We start from the raw sequence: 24,911 nt of genomic DNA, 5'->3' as shown, positions 1-24,911 counted from the left end.
TAAATCAAATCATGTTCAACATTTGTATAAAATCACTATCTGCAATAAGAGAAGATATTGAATCAAACATCTTAAGTTCTTACTCAACACTGTTTTAGACACACCGCCTCTGTATAAACTTAATTTATAAATTAATTTGTGTTTTTAGAAGGGGTTTATGGCCTGTATAAATTTAGAATTTTATATAAAGTGCAGTAGAGAACTGAATGTCTCCTTACCCACAGCCCAAAGTTACATGTGTATGTTCCAATGGCGAAGACATTCCTACTGCCAGTTATAAATGGTGCCTGAAACAAGTCAGAGATGACATAATGTTGATGCCATTCTCTGTAATTCAGTGTTTGATTTGTTGCTAGATATTAGTGACGTATGTGCAGTTGGGAAAATAAATGATAATGTTGCTTTTGTTCGTCCAGGAATCCCGTAAAAATAACTATCACTGAATACTGAGAGCCTTGGACTTCAACCCAATAAAAAGTTAAAAATTAAAGCAGATTAGCTTGAAGGAAATTGTAGTAATTATAAAAATAAACTATTATACATCAATGTCTTTGATGAAAATGTTTTATATCATCATACCTTTTACCCTAGTTTGTAGACCGTACTTGAACACCCGATAGAGGTATCATTTTTACACCATGATTTTGTTTGCCTTTTTTTAATTTTAAGGAAAACAGAATAATATGTTGTTTAATTAATGCAAGGCATTTGAAAAATACCCACTCTTTGATGTTTGTCACACATTTGCATTTTGGCAGATTTACACAAATCCCAATTATTGCCTGCCCACTGTACTACCATGTGGTATGTGTGGATGGGAGGTGATGATTCTCTGACCTTGCAGTGAAGTTGACCTTTTATGCTTGTATATATACAGAACTTTACAGCTAATGTGTACACCTGGCCACAGGTGTTCTTCCTATAGTTATCTTCTTCATCATGTATCAGGTAGTGCCAGATCCTTGTGCTTTGATTTATTATAAAAAATCTTCAAATATCTTTCTATATATAAAATATTTTATATGTATTAAGTCATCAAATAAACATAGCTACAATCAATACCTGCACTAATTTTCTATGCTTTCATAGATATATATATATGTGTATATCCTAGTAGTCAATATTGTCTCTGGCTCTATATGTATACACAGTTGACCTTGAAATGTCCTTGTGACCTTGCATGGTTTATCTTGTGGAGTAGATTATAATAGATGTTTTTAGCATCAAACTTGAGAGAGAAGGTTTGTGACCGTAGTATTTCAGCTCAAAGAAAACACATCATATTCAGATTCAAAAGTTGAGGTCTCCAATAGTAACAAAAGTTGATGGTCTCCAATAGTAACAAAAGTTGAGGTCTCCAATAGTAACAAAAGTTGATGGTCTCCAATAGTAACAAAAGTTGATGGTCTCCAATAGTAACGAAAGTTGATGGTCTCCAATAGTAACGAAAGTTGAGGTCTGCAATAGTAACGAAAGTTTATGGTCTTCAATAGTAACAAAAGTTGATGGTCTGCAATAGTAACAAAAGTTGATGGTCTCCAATAGTAACAAAAGTTGATGGTCTCCAATAGTAACAAAAGTTGATGGTCTCCAATAGTAACAAAAGTTGATGGTCTCCAATAGTAACGAAAGTTGGAGGTCTCCAATAGTAACGAAAGTTGATGGTCTCCAATAGTAACGAAAGTTGATGGTCTCCAATAGTAACAAAAGTTGATGGTCTCCAAAAGTAACAAAAGTTGATGGTCTGCATCAGTAACAAAAAAATATTTTCCCATTAGTAACAGAGGCAGAACATCTTCTGGTGTAAAATACAAAGAACCAAATAGAATATGCCATCAGAAAAGGTCCATCTCAGAATTCCTTCACTGGTTGATAAAGGAAAAGACTTCTGACTGCATGTACAATGTCTGCTGTAAACTTGCATGCCCTGAATCACCTGCTTTTTTGTGTACATGACTTACTGCTAAACTTTTTTTATTGCAAAATGGTTCTACTTATCAGTAACAGCACTAACTGATGACAATTGCTTAACAAAAAATTAATTCTTTGAAATTAACTGTATGACTTACCACAGGTGTTTGAATTATCCTCATCAGGGGTATTGTAGATTGCTACCTTTAAGGATGGGAGTTTTGTTTGTTAAAGCACATGATCACATTACAAATGCACAGGTGTGGATTGGTGTTCTCACCATCATGGATGACAATGAAAATGTATAATATTCTTAATAGACTTTTATGTTTAGAATGAATCTTCCACATTTAAATGATTTTATTTATTGAGAATTATACATTACACATAAATGCTATTTGTTTTGCATGATTCACAAATATTCTTAAGTATGTAGAAGAATGCCAGTTATAAGTGAAATAAACTAGATACTGGTTAACTGTGCCTGTTAATGGAGAATGATAACATTATAGATGACAATGAGCTACATGTAGATATATGACACTATATCAAAGGGTGTGTGTTTAATGTACTGATCAGGTAAGCTTGTATTTTTCTACAGACATCAGGATCAGATGACAAGTCACCTCACTACCTATGTATCCTTGTTGACATAAGTAATCATTGTATTTTTATGTCGAAAACACAAAGTGGTGAGAGGCATGTAGTGACACATGTCTGTCCATGAATTAATGTACATTATGTTTACAGAGTTTCCCATCCGTTTATAGTGATAGGGTGCTAACACATTGATTGTATAAAAGTTCTTTTGGAATGAAATATTATTGCTATGCAAAATGGAAATTCTTTCCGTTTTTTTTTTTTTTTTTTGAGTTTTGGTTAACTTTTTCTTTTTATGTGTACATAAAATGTAGGTCCATTTCTGTTCATGCTGGAATGGGGGTCATACATTTGACATACAATCTCCAGTTCAAATTTTCATTTGGCTATATCATTATCATTGAGGAAATTATCATTATGAAATTATCAAGAAAGATTAAGTAAGATAGACCTTAACTACCTATAAAGATGTGGACAGTCTGAAGCCAACAGAGATTGTAGTGAACTTTTCCTCATTGTCACGGTGGCATGACCCTCCGCCCACACCCATGGAGGAGAAGAAATCTCACACGAGTGTGAAGGGAGGCAAGGGAGGTGACAAGGACCCCGAGAAGGAACTCACAAACATTACCAGCAGTAGTGTCATGGAAGGTATATATTGCTCATGAGATAATATAGAACTCCCTCATCATTGTATAACCTACCTCAGACTCTATTGATTACAGCTCACATCTCATGTGGTATACTGTACAACATGAAATAAACACAATTATCGATATTGATAAGAAACCTAAAATAGATACAAAATAACCAAATAACTACATCTGAATCTAAATAGCCTGAAAACATGGAAGAAAATACCCTTGAATATTGCATGTTATACAGTATAATGGATATCATTGATTTACATGTGATTATTTTATCCATTGACTTGTGAAGCAAGTTGAATAAAATAAATCATTACATTGATTTCTTTTTAATTAGCTCATACTGGCGATTTGTATTCTGTTATAAAGTTGGTTTTGTAAAAGACAAATGGTTTAGATAAAAAATAGCTGCAATTCAAACTAGAATTGCATTGAATGATGGAAGATTCAATTTCAATGACTGCAATGTGAAATTTTTTATCTTTCCATCAGAGTTTTGATTGAGGAGACAAAGTCTTTCCTTTCCAGAGATCATTTTGTTCCTTCTCTTAATTATTTTCCCAGTTTTAAGTTAATTGGGGAAAAAAAGAATGAAAAAACTTGTAATACATGGAAAGCAATGACTTTGATCCTATAATTATTGGGTTGTTTTATCAAAACCACTTTGTCATTAATGCTAACAGAGGACCTTGTTTATCTGAATGAAGGTAAGATGGTGACTGTGGTTTTGTTTACTCCTCTGGTCAACTTCTCTGACAAATACTGTTTACTTCATGTGTTAGTAGATTTTTTTCCAAATACAATTTATGTCTTAGAGACTTGGTGAAGGTGTAGACAGAAAAATAAGTCCAACATTGATTTGAAGGTTTGAAGGAACGGTACTAAAAAGCAGTTTTTTTTTATTGCTATTTTTTAGATTTAAAAAAAGCAACTTTCCTGCTGATATTATGTAATATGGATTTTGTTTAGTTTGGTACGTGTTTCAATGTTTTAAGTTTGTATTATAAATGTGGTGATTTGTATTTTTTGTTTGGTTTTTAGCATTTTGGTGTCAGTCAAGTATAGTATAAAATTATAGGTTCAGGAGATAATGTTCAAATAGTCTTGGCCAAACTATTCCTAATTAGAATTAATTGATGGTTTACTTTAATGATGGACTGTTTTGAGGCATAATTTTCTGGTAAGGGTAACGATATACAAGGAACACACCAGGGCTGTGTAAGTTATCAACCATACTTTGATTTTATGTACAATTTTATGATGTATATCTGTAAAATTGTTAAAACTGCTGTAATAAGCCATTTTGAAGATGTAAGAGATTTATAACATTATTGAGTGTATCAAAGAAATACTGGTTACACATTGTAATGGCTGTACAGGGTCGGTGGTAGGGATGGAGACCAAAGTACCTCCGGTAGTCCACCCAGGATCATTGATTGCTGAGCCGTATTCCTGGAAAAGTCTGGTTACTGGACAGCCCATCCTCCGACTGCGGTCTACAGCGACACGGGCTGCGGTGCTGAACCTGCCAGCAGGGTAGGTACACCCTACCTATAGAGGGACGACATCTATTCATGTGCTGAATTCTCATAAAAATCCAAATCTGTAACTTTAAATGTGATGATAGTAAGAAATAGTCATGAGACATTGTATATTATACAAGTACATATGTGATCTAATTACTGTTATTTATACAGGTGCCATGTGATCTACATTGTTGTTATTTGTACAGGCGCCATGTGATCTACATTGTTATTTGTACAGGCGCCATGTGATCTAATTATTGTTATTTATACAGGCGCCATGTGCTGCGGTTCCAGATGACAGCACCGTTGGGTCACCATGTACACCTCTGTTCCACCACACCTTTTGTTTTTGGTGATGAGGAAACAGTAATGGCACAACTCACCAAGGTAATACATATCACTCCCTGTAACCAAGGTAATACTTATCACTCCCTGTAACCAAGGTAATGCTTACCACTCCCTGTAACCAAGGTAATACTTATCACTCCCTGTAACCAAGGTAATATTACCACTCCCTGTAACCAAGGTAATAGTTATCACTCCCTGTAACCAAGGTAATACTTACCACTCCCTGTAACCAAGGTAATACTTATCACTCCCTGTAACCAAGGTAATATTACCACTCCCTGTAACCAAGGTAATAGTTATCACTCTCTGTAACCAAGGTAATACTTATCACTCCCTGTAACCAAGGTAATAGTTATCACTCCCTGTAACCAAGGTAATAGTTATCACTCTCTGTAACCAAGGTAATACTTATCACTCCTTGTAACTAAGGTAATACTTATCACTCCCTGTAACCAAGGTAATAGTTATCACTCCCTGTAACCAATGTAATATTTATCACTCCCTGTAAATCTCTATACACTTTGGAGTCCATCCACTAAGGACCATCCTATTATTTTGTATATTAAAGGCAATGTAATCGGTGATGACTTACCTGTAAAGTTGAGATGAATATCCTTCGATAGACACCTTGTGTCTGCTATGATCATTTGGTCCATGATTATAACTGATTCTCACATGTAGGAATTATTGGTGCTTAGAACGTCGAATTATAACATCTGTGTCATTTACAGGAGAGCTGCAGGTTTGTGGACAATGCCACACAAGTAATGAACAGTATTGGCAAGTGTATTGCTTATTACAACGATCGTGACGCCTTCAAACAGGCCTGGGAGGAACTAGTCAACTACCACTGTCCCTACCGACACGACAAGCTCATGTCAAAAGCCAACCACTTCAAGGTAGGTAACAAAAATAGGCCTGACAAGAACTCGTCAAAAACTACCTATCAGCTCGACAAACTAACTGATACTTCGGGAATGCATGACAGAGAAATTGATTAAATCATAAATATAAAAATGTTGATATAGTTTATATGATTGTTTCAGATCTTTAATGATGCACTGTACAATACTCTGAGAAAGTGTCTGTCTGACATCGCCAACCAGGACCTTGCATTTGCCTGGAGATCATTTACGTTTGATTCCACAACCAAAAATATCCTCGGTTTACCCTCCAGCAGTAGGCCAGGTACACACAAGTAGACTTCTGATTGTATGCTTGTTCAAAGAATACAGATAAGACTGATAAGTTGAATACAAATGTTTCTTACATGATTAAGTTAGAAGGAGTTGAAAAGAAATAAAAACTAAAAACTTAATCTAATTGGCTGAAGGATGAAGAACAGGTATGCATTTGAATAAAGATGATCAAAGTTTGATTTAAGTAAAATGAAATGAAGTTTTAAAGGATGATGGGCAGTAATGTGAAAACAAATAATTTTCTGGTATCAATATTTCAATCTGGTGAAAATTAATATGTAACATGAAACGAACAAATGTTTTCTATAGCAACCGGTATGACCAGTCATAGAGGATCTGCAAAACCTTCAAAAGACCAAGGCAAGGATAAAGATAAAGACAAGAAGCGTAAGTGAAGTAGTGACACCATAAGTCATACCTCATGTCTTTATATTGTTGGTACCGTCTGTCACATGGTACTTTGTACATGACAGAAGTTCCCTGGTTTCACGTGTCCCAAGTACATGTGCCCTTGTATCCCATGCATGTCCCTTGTCTTTTCTCTGTATCCTCTTGCATCAGTTGTCCCATACCTTTGTTAAAGCCATGTTTCCCCAGTGTTCCATAACCTTGGCCTTACCCTGTCCATGTTGAGTGTTGCCCTCTCTTCCATGCCTCTTGTTTTTACTATATGTCCCATCTTTTCACATATGTCCTTAGTCCTTACCCTCTCCATTTCCACTCACCTGTCCGCTATCTGCGTGGAGTGTTGCCTGGCGGCACACATCCCCCCTGTCTTTATGCTATTTGTGTGAAGTGTTTCCATGCCGCACACGTCCCCTGTCTTTATGCTATCCGTGTGAAGTGTTGCCTTGTGGCACACGCCCCCCCCCCCCCCCCCCCCCCCCCCCCCCCCCCCTGTCTTTATGCTATCCGTGTGAAGTGTTGCTTTGCGGCACACGCCTCTTGTCTTTATCCAATCTGCGTGGAGTGTTGCCTTGTGTTATGTCCACTGACTTCTTCGTCCCTTTTTGCCACCTGTCTCTTGTTAATGATGCATGTTGCCTTACACCACATCCCCTACCATTCTACTGCCTGGTTGCCTTACACCACATCCCCTACCGTTCTACTGCCTGGTTGCCTTACACCACATCCCCTACCGTTCTACTGCCTGGTTGCCTTACACCACATCCCCTACCGTTCTACTGCCTGGTTGCCTTACACCACATCCCCTACCGTTCTACTGCCTGGTTGCCTTACACCACATCCCATACCGTTCTACTGCCTGGTTGCCTTACACCACGTCCCCTACCGTCCTACTGCCTGGTTGCCTTACACCACATCCCCTACCGTTCTACTGCCTGGTTGCCTTACACCACGTCCCCTACCGTTCTACTGCCTGGTTGCCTTACACCACGTCCCCTACCATTCTACTGCCTGGTTGCCTTACACCACGTCCCCTACCGTTCTACTGCCTGGTTGCCTTACACCACATCCCCTACCGTTCTACTGCCTGGTTGCCTTACACCACATCCCCTACCATTCTACTGCCTGGTTGCCTTACACCACATCCCCCTACCGTTCTACTGCCTGGTTGCCTTACACCACGTCCCCTACCGTTCTACTGCCTGGTTGCCTTACACCACATCCCCCTACCGTTCTACTGCCTGGTTGCCTTACACCACATCCCCTACCATTCTACTGCCTGGTTGCCTTACACCACATCCCCTACCATTCTACTGCCTGGTTGCCTTACACCACATCCCCTACCGTTCTACTGCCTGGTTGCCTTACACCACGTCCCCTACCATTCTACTGCCTGGTTGCCTTACACCACATCCCCTACCATTCTACTGCCTGGTTGCCTTACACCACATCCCCTACCGTTCTACTGCCTGGTTGCCTTACACCACATCCCCTACCGTTCTACTGCCTGGTTGCCTTACACCACGTCCCCTACCATTCTACTGCCTGGTTGCCTTACACCACATCCCCTACCATTCTACTGCCTGGTTGCCTTACACCACGTCCCCTACCATTCTACTGCCTGGTTGCCTTACACCACGTCCCCTACCGTTCTACTGCCTGGTTGCCTTACACCACATCCCCTACCGTTCTACTGCCTGGTTGCCTTACACCACGTCCCCTACCGTTCTACTGCCTGGTTGCCTTACACCACGTCCCCTACCGTTCTACTGCCTGGTTGCCTTACACCACATCCCCCTACTGTTCTACTGCCTGGTTGCCTTACACCACATCCCCTACCGTTCTACTGCCTGGTTGCCTTGGAACATTGGTGCCTTGATGGAGCTTCCATGATCACATGATCACCCTGTATCACTATATGTAATGAAGCATGTCACTCCAACACAACTCACAAATCTGCATGACAGTACTAGTGTACAAGTGCATGTTTATATGTAACCCACTGTAATATTGACACCTACAGCTCATACTGATAGTAAAAATATAAATATATAGACAATTTTTTCTGTAGTGATACAAAAATTTACTGAAAAAAAAATCATAATAATTGTAACATTAACATTTCCATAAAGTTGTGTTTTGATAAGAAGCATGCTTTCTACATTTAAGTGTTTGATGATATTTGATAGTATTAGCCATGTTTTCCAGGCATGTCAATATCTCATGGTAACGTATTCCTCCTACTAGTGATGTACAGGAACCATAACTCTTGTCTTTACTCACCTCCGTATGGTGTTCTCATTGATAACACTTCAGTAGATAGTACCATTTTATATAAACAAGATCCTTTTTAATTAATTCCATCTGATCCTGTTGTTATTTGCAAAGTCATTATAATGTTGAGTCATTATCAACAATTAGTCTAAGAGTAGTGTGTTCAAATGTGATGAAAATTCAGTGAGAATTAGTGTATAAACACTGAAGGCAATCCCGAATTCTGATGCTGTGAAATTTACGCGTCACTATGGAATCTATACCAGTTCATTTCAACAAATTAGTTAAAACTTACCCTCTGTTATACAGGATTCATTTTTAGCTCACCTGCCCGAAGGGCAAGTGAGCTTATGCCGTGGCGCGGCGTCCGTCGTCCGTCCGGCGTCAACTTTCCATTCAAGCAACTTCTTCTCAATAACCAAAAGGCCTAGAGACCTAATATTGGGCCTGTAGCATGCTGGGGTGAAGGGCTACCAAGTTTGTTCAAATGAATGACCTTGACCTTCATTCAAGGTCACAGGAGTCAAAAAGGCTAAAATCTTCAAACGACTTCTTCTCAACAACCAACAGTCCCAGGGAGTTGATATTGGGTCTGTAGCATGCTGGGGTAAAGGGCTACCAAGTTTGTTCAAATGAATGACCTTGACTTTCATTCAAGGTCACAGGAGTCAAAAAGGCTAAAAAAAAATTAGACGACTTCTTCTAAATAGCCAAAAGACCCAGGGACTTGATATTGGGTCTGTAGCATGCTGGGGTGAAGGGCTCCCAAGTTTGTTCAAATGAATGACCTTGACTTTCATTCAAGGTCACAGGAGTCAAAAAGGCTAAAATCTTTAAACGACTTCTTCTCAATAACCAAGAGTCCCAGGGACTTGATATTGGGTCTGTAGCATGCTGGGGTGAAGGGCTACCAAGTTTGTTCAAATGAATGACCTTGACCTTCATTCAAGGTCACAGGAGTCAAAAAGGCTAAAATCTTCAAACGACTTCTTCTCAACAACCAACAGTCCCAGGGAGTTGATATTGGGTCTGTAGCATGCTCGGGTGAAGGGCTACCAAGTTTGTTCAAATGAATGACCTTGACTTTCATTCAAGGTCACAGGGGTCAAAAAGGCTAAAATCTTTAAACGACTTCTTCTCAATAACCAAGAGTCCCAGGGAGTTGATATTGGGTCTGTAGCATGCTGGGGTGAAGGGCTACCAAGTTTGTTCAAATGAATGACCTTGACTTTCATTCAAGGTCACAGGAGTCAAAAAGGCTAAAATCTTTAAACGACTTCTTCTCAATAACCAAGAGTCCCAGAGGCCTAATATTTGGCCTGTAGCATGCTGGGGTGAAGGACTCCCAAGTTTGTTCAAATGAATGACCTTGACTTTCATTCAAGGTCACAGGAGTCAAAAAGGCTAAAATCTTTAAACGACTTCTTCTCAATAACCAAGAGTCCCAGAGGCCTAATATTTGGCCTGTAGCATGCTGGGGTGAAGGGCTCCCAAGTTTGTTCAAATGAATGACCTTGACTTTCATTCAAGGTCACAGGAGTCAAAAAGGCTAAAATCTTTAAACGACTTCTTCTCAATAACCAAGAGTCCCAGGGAGTTGATATTGGGTCTGTAGCATGCTGGGGTGAAGGGCTACCAAGTTTGTTCAAATGAATGCCCTTGACTTTCATTCAAGGTCACAGGAGTCAAAAAGGCTAAAATCTTTAAACGACTTCTTCTCAATAACCAAGAGTCCCAGGGAGTTGATATTGGGTCTGTAGCATGCTCGGGTGAAGGGCTACCAAGTTTGTTCAAATGAATGACCTTGACTTTCATTCAAGGTCACAGGGGTCAAAAGGCTAAAATCTTTAAACGACTTCTTCTCAATAACCAAGAGTCCCAGGGAGTTGATATTGGGTCTGTAGCATGCTGGGTTGAAGGGCTACCAAGTTTGTTCAAATGAATGACCTTGACCGTCATTCAAGGTCACAGGAGTCAAAAAGGCTAAAATCTTTAAACGACTTCTTCTCAATAACCAAGAGTCCCAGAGGCCTAATATTTGGCCTGTAGCATGCTGGGGTGAAGGGCTCCCAAGTTTGTTCAAATGAATGACCTTGACTTTCATTCAAGGTCACAGGAGTCAAAAAGGCTAAAATCTTTAAACGACTTCTTCTCAATAACCAAGAGTCTCAGGGAGTTGATATTGGGTCTGTAGCATGCTGGGGTGAAGGGCTACCAAGTTTGTTCAAATGAATGACCTTGACTTTCATTCAAGGTCACAGGAGTCAAAAAGGCTAAAATCTTTAAACGACTTCTTCTCAATAACCAAGAGTCCCAGGGAGTTGATATTGGGTCTGTAGCATGCTCGGGTGAAGGGCTACCAAGTTTGTTCAAATGAATGACCTTGACTTTCATTCAAGGTCACAGGGGTCAAAAAGGCTAAAATCTTTAAACGACTTCTTCTCAATAACCAAGAGTCCCAGGGAGTTGATATTGGGTCTGTAGCATGCTGGGGTGAAGGGCTACCAAGTTTGTTCAAATGAATGACCTTGACCGTCATTCAAGGTCACAGGAGTCAAAAAGGCTAAAATCTTTAAACGACTTCTTCTCAATAACCAAGAGTCCCAGAGAGTTGATATTGGGTCTGTAGCATGCTGGGGTAAAGGGCTACCAAGTTTGTTCAAATGAATGACCTTGACCTTCATTCAAGGTCACAGGGGTCAAAAAGGCTAAAATCTTTAAACGACTTCTTCTCAATAACCAAGAGTCCCAGGGAGTTGATATTGGGTCTGTAGCATGCTGGGGTGAAGGGCTACCAAGTTTGTTCAAATGAATGACCTTGACCTTCATTCAAGGTCACGTCGATCAAGTATGCTTAAATCTTTAAATGACTTTTAGTGAAAAGCCAAAGTGCAGAGAGACATTATATTGGTCCTGTAGCATGCTTTCAAATAACTGCAGGATCCATATATGAAAAGATCACTGCATTGCAGGTGAGCGATTTGGGCCCATTGGGCCCTTGTTTTTTTTCCAATCAATTTTTCATTCTGAAACAAAATGAGACCTTTCATGCTCAACCAAATTAGAGGCAAGTGTGTGGTGTTTATAGTTCAGCTGGTGTTACACCATGGCTGTGGATCTGTTGGAGATATTAGTTATTGATAATTATATCCTAGTTATATTTAGCCCTGACAGTAAATAGGTTTGGATATTTCTTAAAACACTGGCTATGTTACAATTATGTAAATTTATTTCTAAGATTAATAAAACAATTAAGGCTGTTAAAATATGTTGAGTTATTTCATGTAGTAGTTCAAGTATATGTGATGTATGTTTTTTTCCATATAACTGATCATCAAAATTGAAATATCTGAGTTCCTAACTGGTTAATGAAGTCAATTTGCAGCTGTCTTAAAATATCTCAGATTTCTAGAATTGATTAATTATTAATCAATTTGATTTCTGAAATATCTCCTACTTGTAAACTTTTTGTGAAAGTACAAACTCGGAGTAAATGAGTGAGGTGCAGTGTAGTAACACATTTACTCAGAAAATGGTGGTGGATTTGTATAGACTGGTTAAAAATGGTGGTGGATTCTTACTGAACTGTCTGTAAATCTTATACTCTATCAGATTGTATGTACTGTAGATATTACCAATTCTTTGTATCCAATTTCCATATAATCGACATTGGAACCCCTGTATAATGTCTATCCTTACCTCCCTTCAGGAGTTGCACAACAGGAGGTCAAACCACAAGGTAACGCTGGTTTTGTAGATTATATTAAATCACCAGACTCAACTGAGTGCTAGAACTCTGCTTGGACATAATTTTGGACTTAGGCTATTTGACACATTAAATTACATTCTCTTTTTGCTTATTTTCAAATTTGCAGGTTTTGATTTGGACCAAACTGTTCTTTTAGCTGATTTTTATGTCCTGAGGGTTACTCAGGAAATTTAAATTCACTTTTGAATTAACAGTAGTTTTTCTTTGTAGATACTAACAATGAGACAGTATTTTGAAATTTGTTTCATAAAAGAGCAAGATAGCAAATGTGTTTTTGCAGAGTATGTGTTTACAAGTGGAATTATATTCATATAGCCTGATGTTTTCACAATGACTGTTAGTGATTGTCATTGATTGATTAGGATGACAGTTTAGAACTAACTTTGATTACATTCCTTCAGACAGTGTAAGGGAAGGTTCATTTGTATGTGTGTTTAAGGATAGAAAAAATGACATATGACATCATTTCTTATTCAGTTTCCTTTGTCATGAGAAAGTAAACAAATCATCCATTTCTCTTTATTTTTTGCACCTATTTTGCTTATCATTTGTAGTGTGCACAATCAGTGTATTAGCTATAGAAGTAGTGTCATCTAAATCATACCGCTTACCTCAACAGTGATCAGGCCTTTGTTGGGTAGAGGTATAAAGAGGATACTACAATCCATGGACCTTATTGTGGCCTTGTAGAGGTTAATACTACAATTCATTGACCTTATTGTGGCCTTGTAGAGGTTAATTCTACAATTCATGCACCTTATTGTTGCCTTGTAGAAGTTAATACTACAATCCATTGACCGTATTGTGGCCTTGTAGAGGTTAATACTACAATCCATTGACCTTATTGTGGCCTTGTTTAGGTTGATACTACAATTTATGAACCTTATTGTGGTCTTGTTGAGGTTGATACCACAACTCATGAGCCTTATTGTGGCTTTGTTGAAGTTAATACTACAATTCATGGGCCTTATTGTGGCATTGTTGAAGTTAATACTACAATTCATGGGCCTTATTCTGGCCTTATTGAGGTTGATACTACAATTCATTAGCCTTAATTTGGCCTTTTTGAGGTTGAACGGACAATTCAACTCATGCCTGATTATGGCTTTGTTTATGTTAATACTATAATTCATGTGCCTTATTTGGTCTTGTTGAGGTTGATATTACATTTTAAGAATGGGATTTATCCTAGTCTTGTTGAGTGATGACTATATGACATTGGGCTTATTCTGGCCTTATTGAGTCCATAAGTGATACTACATGACTTTGGCCTTATTCTGGCCTTGTAGGCTGGTGACTACATGTCTTTGACCTTATTCTGGCCTTGTGGAGTGATCACTATATGTCTTTGACCTTATTCTGGCCTTGTGGAGTCTTAGTGATCCTGTCCAAGTAGTGATCTTGTAAAAATAATATTATTTGCATAGTGATGTGATGAAAGAATTATCTATCAATATATTCATTGATTTATTACTATTAGGTGTAGTGTTGTATGAGATAGGTGTGTTGGACCATTATAGACATGGTGACCTGAGTGTGGTAGTACAGTAGTACATAAATGTCTGCTACTAAAACAATATATAACAGGTCTAGGAAAAACTCTGTTTAGTGCCAAACATTTCATTGGTGAGTGAAAGATTGATTTAAATTACATTGTATGTTTGCATGGCCATTGTCACAAGGAAGAACTGTAGATGTCATAGGATAGTAAAATAAATCCTTATTTCCAGTGTCACAATTTGCTTAGTACATATTGTTGATTTATCTAAGTCCAATTGAAATATTGTAATAATTTGATATGTTCTTAAGATTTTTACCTTTTCAATTACCAATACAAACTAGATTGACATGTTGGTACTAGCTATATGATTTATATGTTACCTTCTTCAGTAACAAAGCTTATTATCCAGACAAGAACACATCCCCTTATTATCTGAACTGATCTTCCATAACCCACAACCTCCTGAACCTTTGATTATAATAAACTCACATTAATATATGTGTACTTACTACCCATCAAAACCTATGCTTTATAAGCCATGAAGTTACTGAAACATTTCTATAACACTTTTTTTCTCTCTGAAAATGTATCTATAACCCAGCAAGCCTTCTTAAGCTTTGTTTACCCCGAGCCTGTAAACCCCTATCAATCCTTGTTTACTACTCATCTAAACAACCCTATATATGTTCCAGCTTATTTGTGACCCCTTAAAAGCTGTAATTTTCTAATATGTGTTTTTCTTTTCTGCATGCGTCCCTGTAGAAACATCCGTAGAGGGTATGTCAGTTTTACCTACATAGTCTAACATTGACTGCTATGTTTGATGGTTTTTTATTGTATGTATGCATGTGTAATATGTGGTTGGTTTAGAAATTGATACAGTGAAACTTGTCTGCCAGTAGCACTAGATTCTCAGGAGTCAATACCCCTAGTTTGGCAGATTAATAGATTGTCTGACAAAGATATCCTGTTATAATTAAGTGGGTATTTTAATAAAGGTTTGTATCATAAATAAGACAAGATTCACTGTTAATTGTTTGACATGAAGTTTTTTTGTTGGTGATTTTTTTTTTTAAACAGAAATGGTGTTCAAAGTTAACTTTTTATTTTAAAGGGTTGATTTAAGTTGCATTATATTAGTATTTAGTTTGTATATCTGAGATTCATCCTGAAAATATACATTTACTTCCGCATGGCTATTCTACAATATTCAAATAGACGAGAGGAAAACGCAATTAGTATATTAGGAACACATAGTCAGTATAAGGAACACACAGTCAGTATAAGGAACACACAATCAGTATAAAGAACACACAGTCAGTATAAGGAACACACAATCAGTATAAAGAACACACAGTCAGTATAAGGAACACACAGTCAGTATAAGGAACATACTGTCAGTATAAGGAACACACTGTCAGTATAAGGAACACACAGTCAGTATATTAGGAACACACTGTCAGTATATTAGGAACACACTGTCAGTATAAGGGACACATGTTCAGTATAAGGAACACACTGTCAGTATAAGGAACACACTGTCAGTATAAGGAACACACAGTCAGTATAAGGAACACACTGTCAGTATAAGGAACACATGGTCAGTATAAGGAACACACTGTCAGTATAAGGAACACACTGTCAGTATAAGGAACACATGGTCAGTATAAGGAACACACTGTCAGTATAAGGAACACACAATCAGTATAAAGAACACACAGTCAGTATAAGGAACACATGCATGATGGTCAGTATAAGGAACACACAGTCAGTATATATGGAACACACGATCAGTATATAAGGAACACACGATCAGTATAAGGAACACACAATCAGTATAAGGAACACAGGGTCCTTACAAGGAACACTCTAGTATACATACATGTACAATATGATATAGCAACACATTTCAATGCATAATTACAAATAAATTAGATTGCTAGAAAAACTTGAATTATCAAGTGATGCAATGATTAGAAATGGACATGTGATCCATATCATTCGCCTGGTTAAGTAGTTTGAGTCAGTATTCAGTCTGAATGATTTTGTCAAAGAAGTTTCAGGATGTTTCTCTGGGTGTTTGGAGTAGCTGTATGTGTTGGTGAAGTGGTGTGTTTGGCTAACTAGAGAAGTAGATATCAAAAGTCTATCATAGTGTATAACTGGGTTTTATATTATCTAGATAGGTGGTAGAGTCTAATGTTTATTTAAATTAGGTACATTTTGAAACTTTTAGATATTTATTTTTTCTTTAGTCAGGATGTGTTAGAAATTTCATTTGGCATAATGTGTCTTGTAAAGTAAAAAAAAAAAAATAATCTTTTCTTAGCAACATTTACATACATATAATTATAAAAAAAGGTGAAATAAACCTTTATAATTATGGTTACATTAAGTTTAGTTAAATGTTAAAGATTACTTAATATTAACAATAATACTTCTATCTTTATGAATTTACTGAATGTTCCCCTGTGTGACTTTGGTCATTATCTGTTTCAGGAGAAGCAGACAAAGTAGAAAATCCCTGGGCAAATAGGTAAGTTGTTCAGTGTACCGTTAGTGTCAAAATGTCAAATAGGTAAGTTGTTCAGGGTACCGTTAGTGTCAAAATGTCAAATAGGTAAGTTGTTCAGTGTACCGTTAGTGTCAAAATGTCAAACAGGTAAGTTGTTCAGTGTACCGTTAGTGTCAAAATGTCAAATAGGTAAGTTGTTCAGTGTACCGTTAGTGTCAAAATGTCAAATAGGTAAGTTGTTCAGTGTACCGTTAGTGTCAAAATGTCAAACAGGTAAGTTGTTCAGTGTACTGTTAGTGTCAAAATGTCAAACAGGTAAGTTGTTCAGTGTACCGTTAGTGTCAAAATGTCAAATAGGTAAGTTGTTCAGTGTACCGTTAGTGTCAAAATGTCAAACAGGTAAGTTGTTCAGTGTACCGTTAGTGTCAAAATGTCAAACAGGTAAGTTGTTCAGTGTACCGTTAGTGTCAAAATGTCAAACAGGTAAGTTGTTCAGTGTACTGTTAGTGTCAAAATGTCAAACAGGTAAGTTGTTCAGTGTACCGTTAGTGTCAAAATGTCAAATAGGTAAGTTGTTCAGTGTACCGTTAGTGTCAAAATGTCAAACAGGTAAGTTGTTCAGTGTACCGTTAGTGTCAAAATTTCAAACAGGTAAGTTGTTCAGTGTACCGTTAGTGTCAAAATGTCAAATAGGTAAGTTGTTCAGTGTACCGTTAGTGTCAAAATGTCAAATAGGTAAGTTGTTCAGTGTACCGTTAGTGTCAAAATGTCAAATAGGTAAGTTGTTTTAGTGTACAATAAGTGTCAAAATGTCAAATAGGTAAGTTGTTCAGTGTACCGTTAGTGTCAAAATGTCAAATAAGTAAGTTGTTCAGTGTACTGTAAGTGTCAAAATGTCAAATAGGTAAGTTGTTCAGTGTACCGTTAGTGTCAAAATTTCAAACAGGTAAGTTGTTCAGTGTACCGTTAGTGTCAAAATGTCAAACAGGTAGTGTTCAGTGTACCGTTAGTGTCAAATGTCCAAACAGGTAAGTTGTTCAGTGTACCGTTAGTGTCAAAATGTCAAATAGGTAAGTTGTTCAGTGTACCGTTAGTGTCAAAATGTCAAACAGGTAAGTTGTTCAGTGTACTGTAAGTGTCAAAATGTCAAATAGGTAAGTTGTTCAGTGTACCGTTAGTGTCAAAATGTCAAACAGGTAAGTTGTTCAGTGTACTGTTAGTGTCAAAATGTCAAATAGGTAAGTTGTTCAGTGTACCGTTAGTGTCAAAATGTCAAACAGGTAAGTTGTTCAGTGTACCGTTAGTGTCAAAATGTCAAACAGGTAAGTTGTTCAGTGTACCGTTAGTGTCAAAATGTCAAACAGGTAAGTTGTTCAGTGTACCTTTAGTGTCAAAATGTCAAATAGGTAAGTTGTTCAGTGTACCGTTATTGTCAAAATGTCAAATAGGTAAGTTGTTCAGTGTACCGTTAGTGTCAAAATGTCAAACAGGTAAGTTGTTCAGTGTACCGTTAGTGTCAAAATGTCAAACAGGTAAGTTGTTCAGTGTACCGTTAGTGTCAAAATGTCAAATAGGCAATAATCATACAAAGTAATTGTTGAAATTAGTGACAAGGAAATCATGCTGTGTCTCAAAAAGGAACATCAGCATATCAATACAATTATGTCACTTTGCTTCATTCGCTGTCTTAGTTAATTACAAAATCAATTTAATTATGATATCAATACACTTCCTCTTCTGTAATATAAGATTGGTCTATAGCTCCATTTTCCTGACTTCCTCTCTGGATTTCCACACTTTTGTCACCTAGTGTAACTTACTTGAGTCCCAGAAGGATGATCCAGGATTTGGAACATTTAAAGAGCTATCAAAATGAGCCCATATGACTGTTGACAAAGTTGTTGTATGTTTCTGAAACTGACACAGTATGTAAAACAAAGATGTTTACTCTTCAACAGAGAACCAACCACGGAGGAACAAGTAGCAGCCATAAAGATTCAGAAGGTTGGCAAAGGATATGTTGTACGCAAACTTCTGAACGCTCGCACACCTGGTATGTACCGTAAGGTGGTCATGAGGTTTTTAAAGAGGAAACATATTACATAGCAGCATCATATTCACTAATGTAACTGCAGTTTCCCTCTTATTGTCATTCTTGGCTGTGTATAGACTCTAGAAAACATTCTTGAGTTCACCCTCCTTGGAAAGTATTCATGCTCTCAGGTTTTGTATCATGTGAAAACCAGTGCATGTGCAATTTTCAAATCTTTTATCTGCAAACTATTTGCAGTTCACAAAACATTTTTTTTTTTTTTTTTTTATATCATTTTCGATGCATATCATTATCTATTATTAAGTTTGAAAAAATGATGAATTGTAATTTACCTTTGTCATATTAATGTACAATCTCTACTCACTACTCTGGAGTCTGCATTAAAACCTGAATTAATTACAGGAACTGAGGAGAACACCAGAGCAATGGAGGCACTACAGAAATCCTGGGCCATCCTGGAACAAAACATTGAACAGAACGGCCTCTATCTCTTTAGGTAGGTCAACTCATTTCTGTAGCTCTATTAAAAATTGTTAGTATAAAATGCATAATATACTCATATATACTCCTTAAAATAGTCAGATTTATATGCAAGATTTCAGAAGAGAAAGACAAATGAAAAGAAAATGACCACATTCGTATTCTTGCCAGGTACATGTTCAAACTGGATCCTGATATCATGTCAAAATACCCTTTCTACCAAGACGAGTGGAACAAGATCTCGTACGCAGACTATACAGGACAGTACCCAGACCAGCCAGCCAACAACTGGTTTGTGGTGTTCAGGTGAGTAGACTATTATCAGTAATGTACCCCGTAACCATGAATGTTTAAATATATGTGTATTCAAGCATGAATCTTTATGTTACATCAGCAATAACAATGACTGTACAATAGTGTTAATCTATTGTTTACGTGTTTCCAGGGAGATATTCTATGTACAGTAGTGTTAATCTGTTAGGTATGTGTTTCCAGGGAGATATTCTATGTACAGTAGTGTTAATCTGTTGGGTATGTGTTTCCAGGGAGATATTCTATGTACAGTAGTGTTAATCTGTTGGTATGTGTTTCCAGGGAGATATTCTATGTACAGTAGTGTTATTCTGTTGGGTATGTGTTTCCAGGGAGATATTCTATGTACAGTAGTGTTAATCTGTTGATAATGTGTTTCCAGGGAGATATTCTATGTACAATAGTGTTAATCTGTTTGGTATGTGTTTCCAGGGAGATATTCTATGTACAGTAGTGTTAACCTGTTGGGTATGTGTTTCCAGGGAGATATTCTATGTACAGTAGTGTTAACCTGTTGGGTATGTGTTTCCAGGGAGATATTCTATGTACAGTAGTGTTAACCTGTTGGGTATGTGTTTCCAGGGAGATATTCTATGTACAGTAGTGTTAATCTGTTGGGTATGTGTTTCCAGGGAGATATTCTATGTACAATAGTGTTAATCTGTTGGGTATGTGTTTCCAGGGAGATATTCTATGTACAGTAGTGTTAACCTATTGGGTATGTGTTTCCAGGGAGATATTCTATGTACAGTAGTGTTAATCTGTTGATAATGTGTTTCCAGGGAGATATTCTATGTACAGTAGTGTTATTCTGTTGGTTATGTGTTTCCAGGGAGATATTCTATGTACAGTAGTGTTAATCTGTTGATAATGTGTTTCCAGGGAGATATTCTATGTACAATAGTGTTAATCTGTTTGGTATGTGTTTCCAGGGAGATATTCTATGTACAGGTAGCACACCACAGTAAGACAGCCTGGCCATGGGCAATTTTTTTGTTAAGCAAATAACTCCTGTATTATGATATGTATAAAAAATGAAAAAATAAATGTACACTATAATTGGTATATCCAGTATGAAGTAGTACATACAGGCTTCACATTTATTAAAACAAAAATCAATAAATTGGTTCCGGATTTTAAATATCCGGATTTTCCGAACGTGTGTTTACACAGGAAATTTAGTTTCGCCTACAGCGCAAAATGGAAGCCCACAGAAAAGGTAAGATAGCGGAAAAACTTAATTTACAACATATGTCCAAACAAGATTAATTCTGTCTTTGGGATAGAGATATTTAATTTTAAAAAGGTTTCAGAAAAAAAATTGTGTAGAGAATTGTGCCATTTTGGGTCAAATATCATAATATTTTGCAATTTTTGAGAATTTTTTAAGCTGTTACCATGGTATTCACAGCTCTAAAAATCACAGAAAATATCAGTTTACTTATCCTTCAGAGCTCTATTAAAATTGCAAATGTTGTACAGATTTCAAATATATATACTTTATTAGAGGTTATATGTAAGGTTAACTGGCAATGTTTGCATATCTAAAGCATGTGCCATATTTTTCAGAATTTGGCATTTTTACTGTACACTGCTACCTTATAAGGGCTGAAAAATGTTATTTTTTGGAAATTGTGCTTAATTATGCTTGATTAAGCTTCATTTTAGTTCATTATTGCTCAAAAATGCATAAAAACAATTTAAAACTTGTTTATTATCAGGCTTGTCATATTAGAGGAATCAAGGGAGGTAACTCGCATATTTACCCATTTTAAGGGTGGGTTAATTAAGCATAATGTTAATGAGTCAGTGTAAATTGAAAAGATATTCTATGTTTTATAACAAACCCAAAATAACTTATTGGGTATCTAACAAACCATATAGACCGAATTCTGGTTTGTTTTACCTGATTTATTACCCCGTATCCATGGAAACTATTACAGTAAGTATTATTTTTTGAAATATTTGGTGAAACCATTATTTTCAATTTATTTATACATTGGTAAGCATGTAATTTCAATTGATGGAGTGTACGGTTGATACAATATTGTCAATTATTGTCACTTCCTTCGGTAAAGCAGAAAAAATAGCATTTTCCGCATAAAATGGGATCAGCGGACACTTTCATATGATCATTGGTACATATCTGAATTACCGGGGTGGAAACAGATGACTGTGATGTCATAGGCATGACATTTTGAAATCTTGGATGTCATGTCATGATTTATCAGTTAGAATATTGCATGTGTTGCTAAGCTGAGGTTTGGAAAGGAATTTGGTTATTTATTTTATGACTTTTGGGGTTTTTTTTTTTTTTTCCTTTTTAAAAAAACCAAAAAAAAAACCATTTTTTAAAATTTAAAAAAAAAAAAAACCCCCCCCCCCCCCGAAAAAGGGTCTGGGGGGGTTTTAAATTTTTGGGAAAATTTTATTTAAAAAACCCCTTTTATTTTTCCCTTTTGGAAAAAAAACCCCTTTTAAATTAAAAACATAAGGTTTTTTTTAAAATTTTTTTTTTTTTTAAATTTTTTTTTTGAAAATTTTTTAATTTTGGGGAAAAAAATTTTTTTAAAATTTTTTTTCTTTTATTTTCTTGGAACTATTTAATTAGGGGTGGAAAAAATTTTGCTTTTTGTCACCCTCCCCCCCCAAAAAACCCCCCCCCCCCAAAAACCCCCCCCCCCCCCAAACCCCTAGGCATGCATTTTAAAATTTTTGGATTCATTCATATTTATCTTAAATTTTGCATGGTTGCAAAGCTGGGTTTTGGAAAGGAATTGGTTTTTTATAACATTGAGTATTTATGACGTCATAGATACCATCTGATGACGTCATAGTTACTGATGACGTCATGGTAACTATGACGTCATATTACAAGGCTAAATTTGATAGTTGTATAGTATTTTTTGCTTGATTACATGCACAGAGACTCAAAGTACCACATTCAACTCAAAACACAACTTTATTCAAGAGATATACAGAATTATGGGAGTTTTCATCTTTAAAATTACCTCCCCTTATTACTGGATTGGGAGAAAAAGTTGTCAAAATACACCTCTCAGGGAAATCAGCAATACTCGGTGACTATTAAAGATACACAGTAACCCGATATGTCATTTTGTTCGTCGGAACATATTCTAGACATTCATGGGGTTTTTAGTAAAATTAGAATTAACGAAAGTGATGTATAAGGTAGCACACCACAGTAAGACAGCCTGGCCATGGGCAATTTTTTTGTTAAGCAAATAACTCCTGTATTATGATATGTATAAAAAATGAAAAAATAAATGTACACTATAATTGGTATATCCAGTATGAAGTAGTACATACAGGCTTCACATTTATTAAAACAAAAATCAATAAATTGGTTCCGGATTTTAAATATCCGGATTTTCCGAACGTGTGTTTACACAGGAAATTTAGTTTCGCCTACAGCGCAAAATGGAAGCCCACAGAAAAGGTAAGATAGCGGAAAAACTTAATTTACAACATATGTCCAAACAAGATTAATTCTGTCTTTGGGATAGAGATATTTAATTTTAAAAAGGTTTCAGAAAAAAAATTGTGTAGAGAATTGTGCCATTTTGGGTCAAATATCATAATATTTTGCAATTTTTGAGAATTTTTTAAGCTGTTACCATGGTATTCACAGCTCTAAAAATCACAGAAAATATCAGTTTACTTATCCTTCAGAGCTCTATTAAAATTGCAAATGTTGTACAGATTTCAAATATATATACTTTATTAGAGGTTATATGTAAGGTTAACTGGCAATGTTTGCATATCTAAAGCATGTGCCATATTTTTCAGAATTTGGCATTTTTACTGTACACTGCTACCACAGTAGTGTTAACCTGTTGGGTATGTGTTTCCAGGGAGATATTCTATGTACAGTAGTGTTAACCTGTTGGGTATGTGTTTCCAGGGAGATATTCTATGTACAGTAGTGTTAACCTATTGTTTATGTGTTTCCAGGGAGATATTCTATGTACAGTAGTGTTAATCTGTTGGGTATGTGTTTCCAGGGAGATATTCTATGTACAATAGTGTTAATCTGTTGGGTATGTGTTTCCAGGGAGATATTCTGTGTACAGTAGTGTTAACCTATTGTTTATGTGTTTCCAGGGAGATATTCTATGTACAGTAGTGTTAACCTGTTGGGTATGTGTTTCCAGGGAGATATTCTATGTACAGTAGTGTTAATCTGTTGGGTATGTGTTTCCAGGGAGATATTCTATGTACAATAGTGTTAATCTGTTGGGTATGTGTTTCCAGGGAGATAATCTATGTACAGTAGTGTTAACCTATTGTTTATGTGTTTCCAGGGAGATATTCTATGTACAGTAGTGTTAATCTGTTGGGTATGTGTTTCCAGGGAGATATTCTATGTACAGTAGTGTTAATCTGTTGGTTATGTGTTTCCAGGGAGATATTCTATGTACAATAGTGTTAACCTATTGGTTATGTGTTTCCAGGGAGATATTCTATGTACAATAGTGTTAACCTGTTGGGTATGTGTTTCCAGAGAGATATTCTATGTACAGTAATGTTAACCTATTGGGTATGTGTTTCCAGGGAGATATTCTATGTACAGTAGTGTTAATCTGTTTGGTATGTGTTTCCAGGGAGATATTCTATGTACAGTAGTGTTAACCTGTTGGGTATGTGTTTCCAGGGAGATATTCTATGTACAGTAGTGTTAATCTGTTGGGTATGTGTTTCCAGGGAGATATTCTATGTACAGTAGTGTTAATCTGTTGGGTATGTGTTTCCAGGGAGATATTCTATGTACAGTAGTGTTAATCTGTTAGGGATGTGTTTCCAGGGAGATATTCTATGTACAATAGTGTTAATCTGTTGGGTATGTGTTTCCAGGGAGATATTCTATGTACAGTAGTGTTAACCTATTGTTTATGTGTTTCCAGGGAGATATTCTATGTACAGTAGTGTTAATCTGTTGGGTATGTGTTTCCAGGGAGATATTCTATGTACAGTAGTGTTAATCTGTTGGTTATGTGTTTCCAGGGAGATATTCTATGTACAATAGTGTTAACCTATTGGTTATGTGTTTCCAGGGAGATATTCTATGTACAATAGTGTTAACCTGTTGGGTATGTGTTTCCAGAGAGATATTCTATGTACAGTAATGTTAACCTATTGGGTATGTGTTTCCAGGGAGATATTCTATGTACAGTAGTGTTAATCTGTTTGGTATGTGTTTCCAGGGAGATATTCTATGTACAACAGTGTTAACCTGTTGGGTATGTGTTTCCAGGGAGATATTCTATGTACAATAGTGTTAACCTGTGCGGTATGTGTTTCCAGGGAGATATTCTATGTACAGTAGTGTTAATCTGTTGGGTATGTGTTT

General features: G+C 36.6%; 1 protein-coding gene across 27 annotated transcripts in view; it reads left to right on the top strand.

The window, feature by feature from the left end:
• LOC117327766 (androglobin-like) overlaps positions 1 to 24,911 on the top strand; it is a 125,451-nt gene that overhangs the window by 88,877 nt on the left and 11,663 nt on the right. For 20 of the 27 annotated variants that reach the window (XM_033884924.1, XM_033884925.1, XM_033884922.1 and 17 more), the window contains 15 exons: positions 2,513 to 2,549; positions 2,980 to 3,162; positions 3,842 to 3,865; positions 4,538 to 4,694; positions 4,957 to 5,071; positions 5,764 to 5,931; positions 6,079 to 6,220; positions 6,541 to 6,618; positions 8,845 to 8,862; positions 12,620 to 12,649; positions 14,943 to 14,957; positions 16,680 to 16,716; positions 18,654 to 18,748; positions 19,151 to 19,244; positions 19,400 to 19,534. In XM_033884924.1, the coding sequence (XP_033740815.1) occupies positions 2,513 to 2,549; positions 2,980 to 3,162; positions 3,842 to 3,865; positions 4,538 to 4,694; positions 4,957 to 5,071; positions 5,764 to 5,931; positions 6,079 to 6,220; positions 6,541 to 6,618; positions 8,845 to 8,862; positions 12,620 to 12,649; positions 14,943 to 14,957; positions 16,680 to 16,716; positions 18,654 to 18,748; positions 19,151 to 19,244; positions 19,400 to 19,534 (1,328 nt within the window). The remainder of the gene's footprint in view (positions 1 to 2,512; positions 2,550 to 2,979; positions 3,163 to 3,841; positions 3,866 to 4,537; positions 4,695 to 4,956; positions 5,072 to 5,763; positions 5,932 to 6,078; positions 6,221 to 6,540; positions 6,619 to 8,844; positions 8,863 to 12,619; positions 12,650 to 14,942; positions 14,958 to 16,679; positions 16,717 to 18,653; positions 18,749 to 19,150; positions 19,245 to 19,399; positions 19,535 to 24,911) is intronic. The other 7 variants (XM_033884908.1, XM_033884906.1, XM_033884904.1 and 4 more) reach the window with 7 other exon arrangements.

This window comes from Pecten maximus, chromosome 5 (assembly GCF_902652985.1).
Source record: "Pecten maximus chromosome 5, xPecMax1.1, whole genome shotgun sequence".
Lineage (NCBI taxonomy): Eukaryota > Metazoa > Mollusca > Bivalvia > Pectinida > Pectinidae > Pecten > Pecten maximus.
This window is presented reverse-complemented; position numbering and strand designations above follow the sequence as displayed.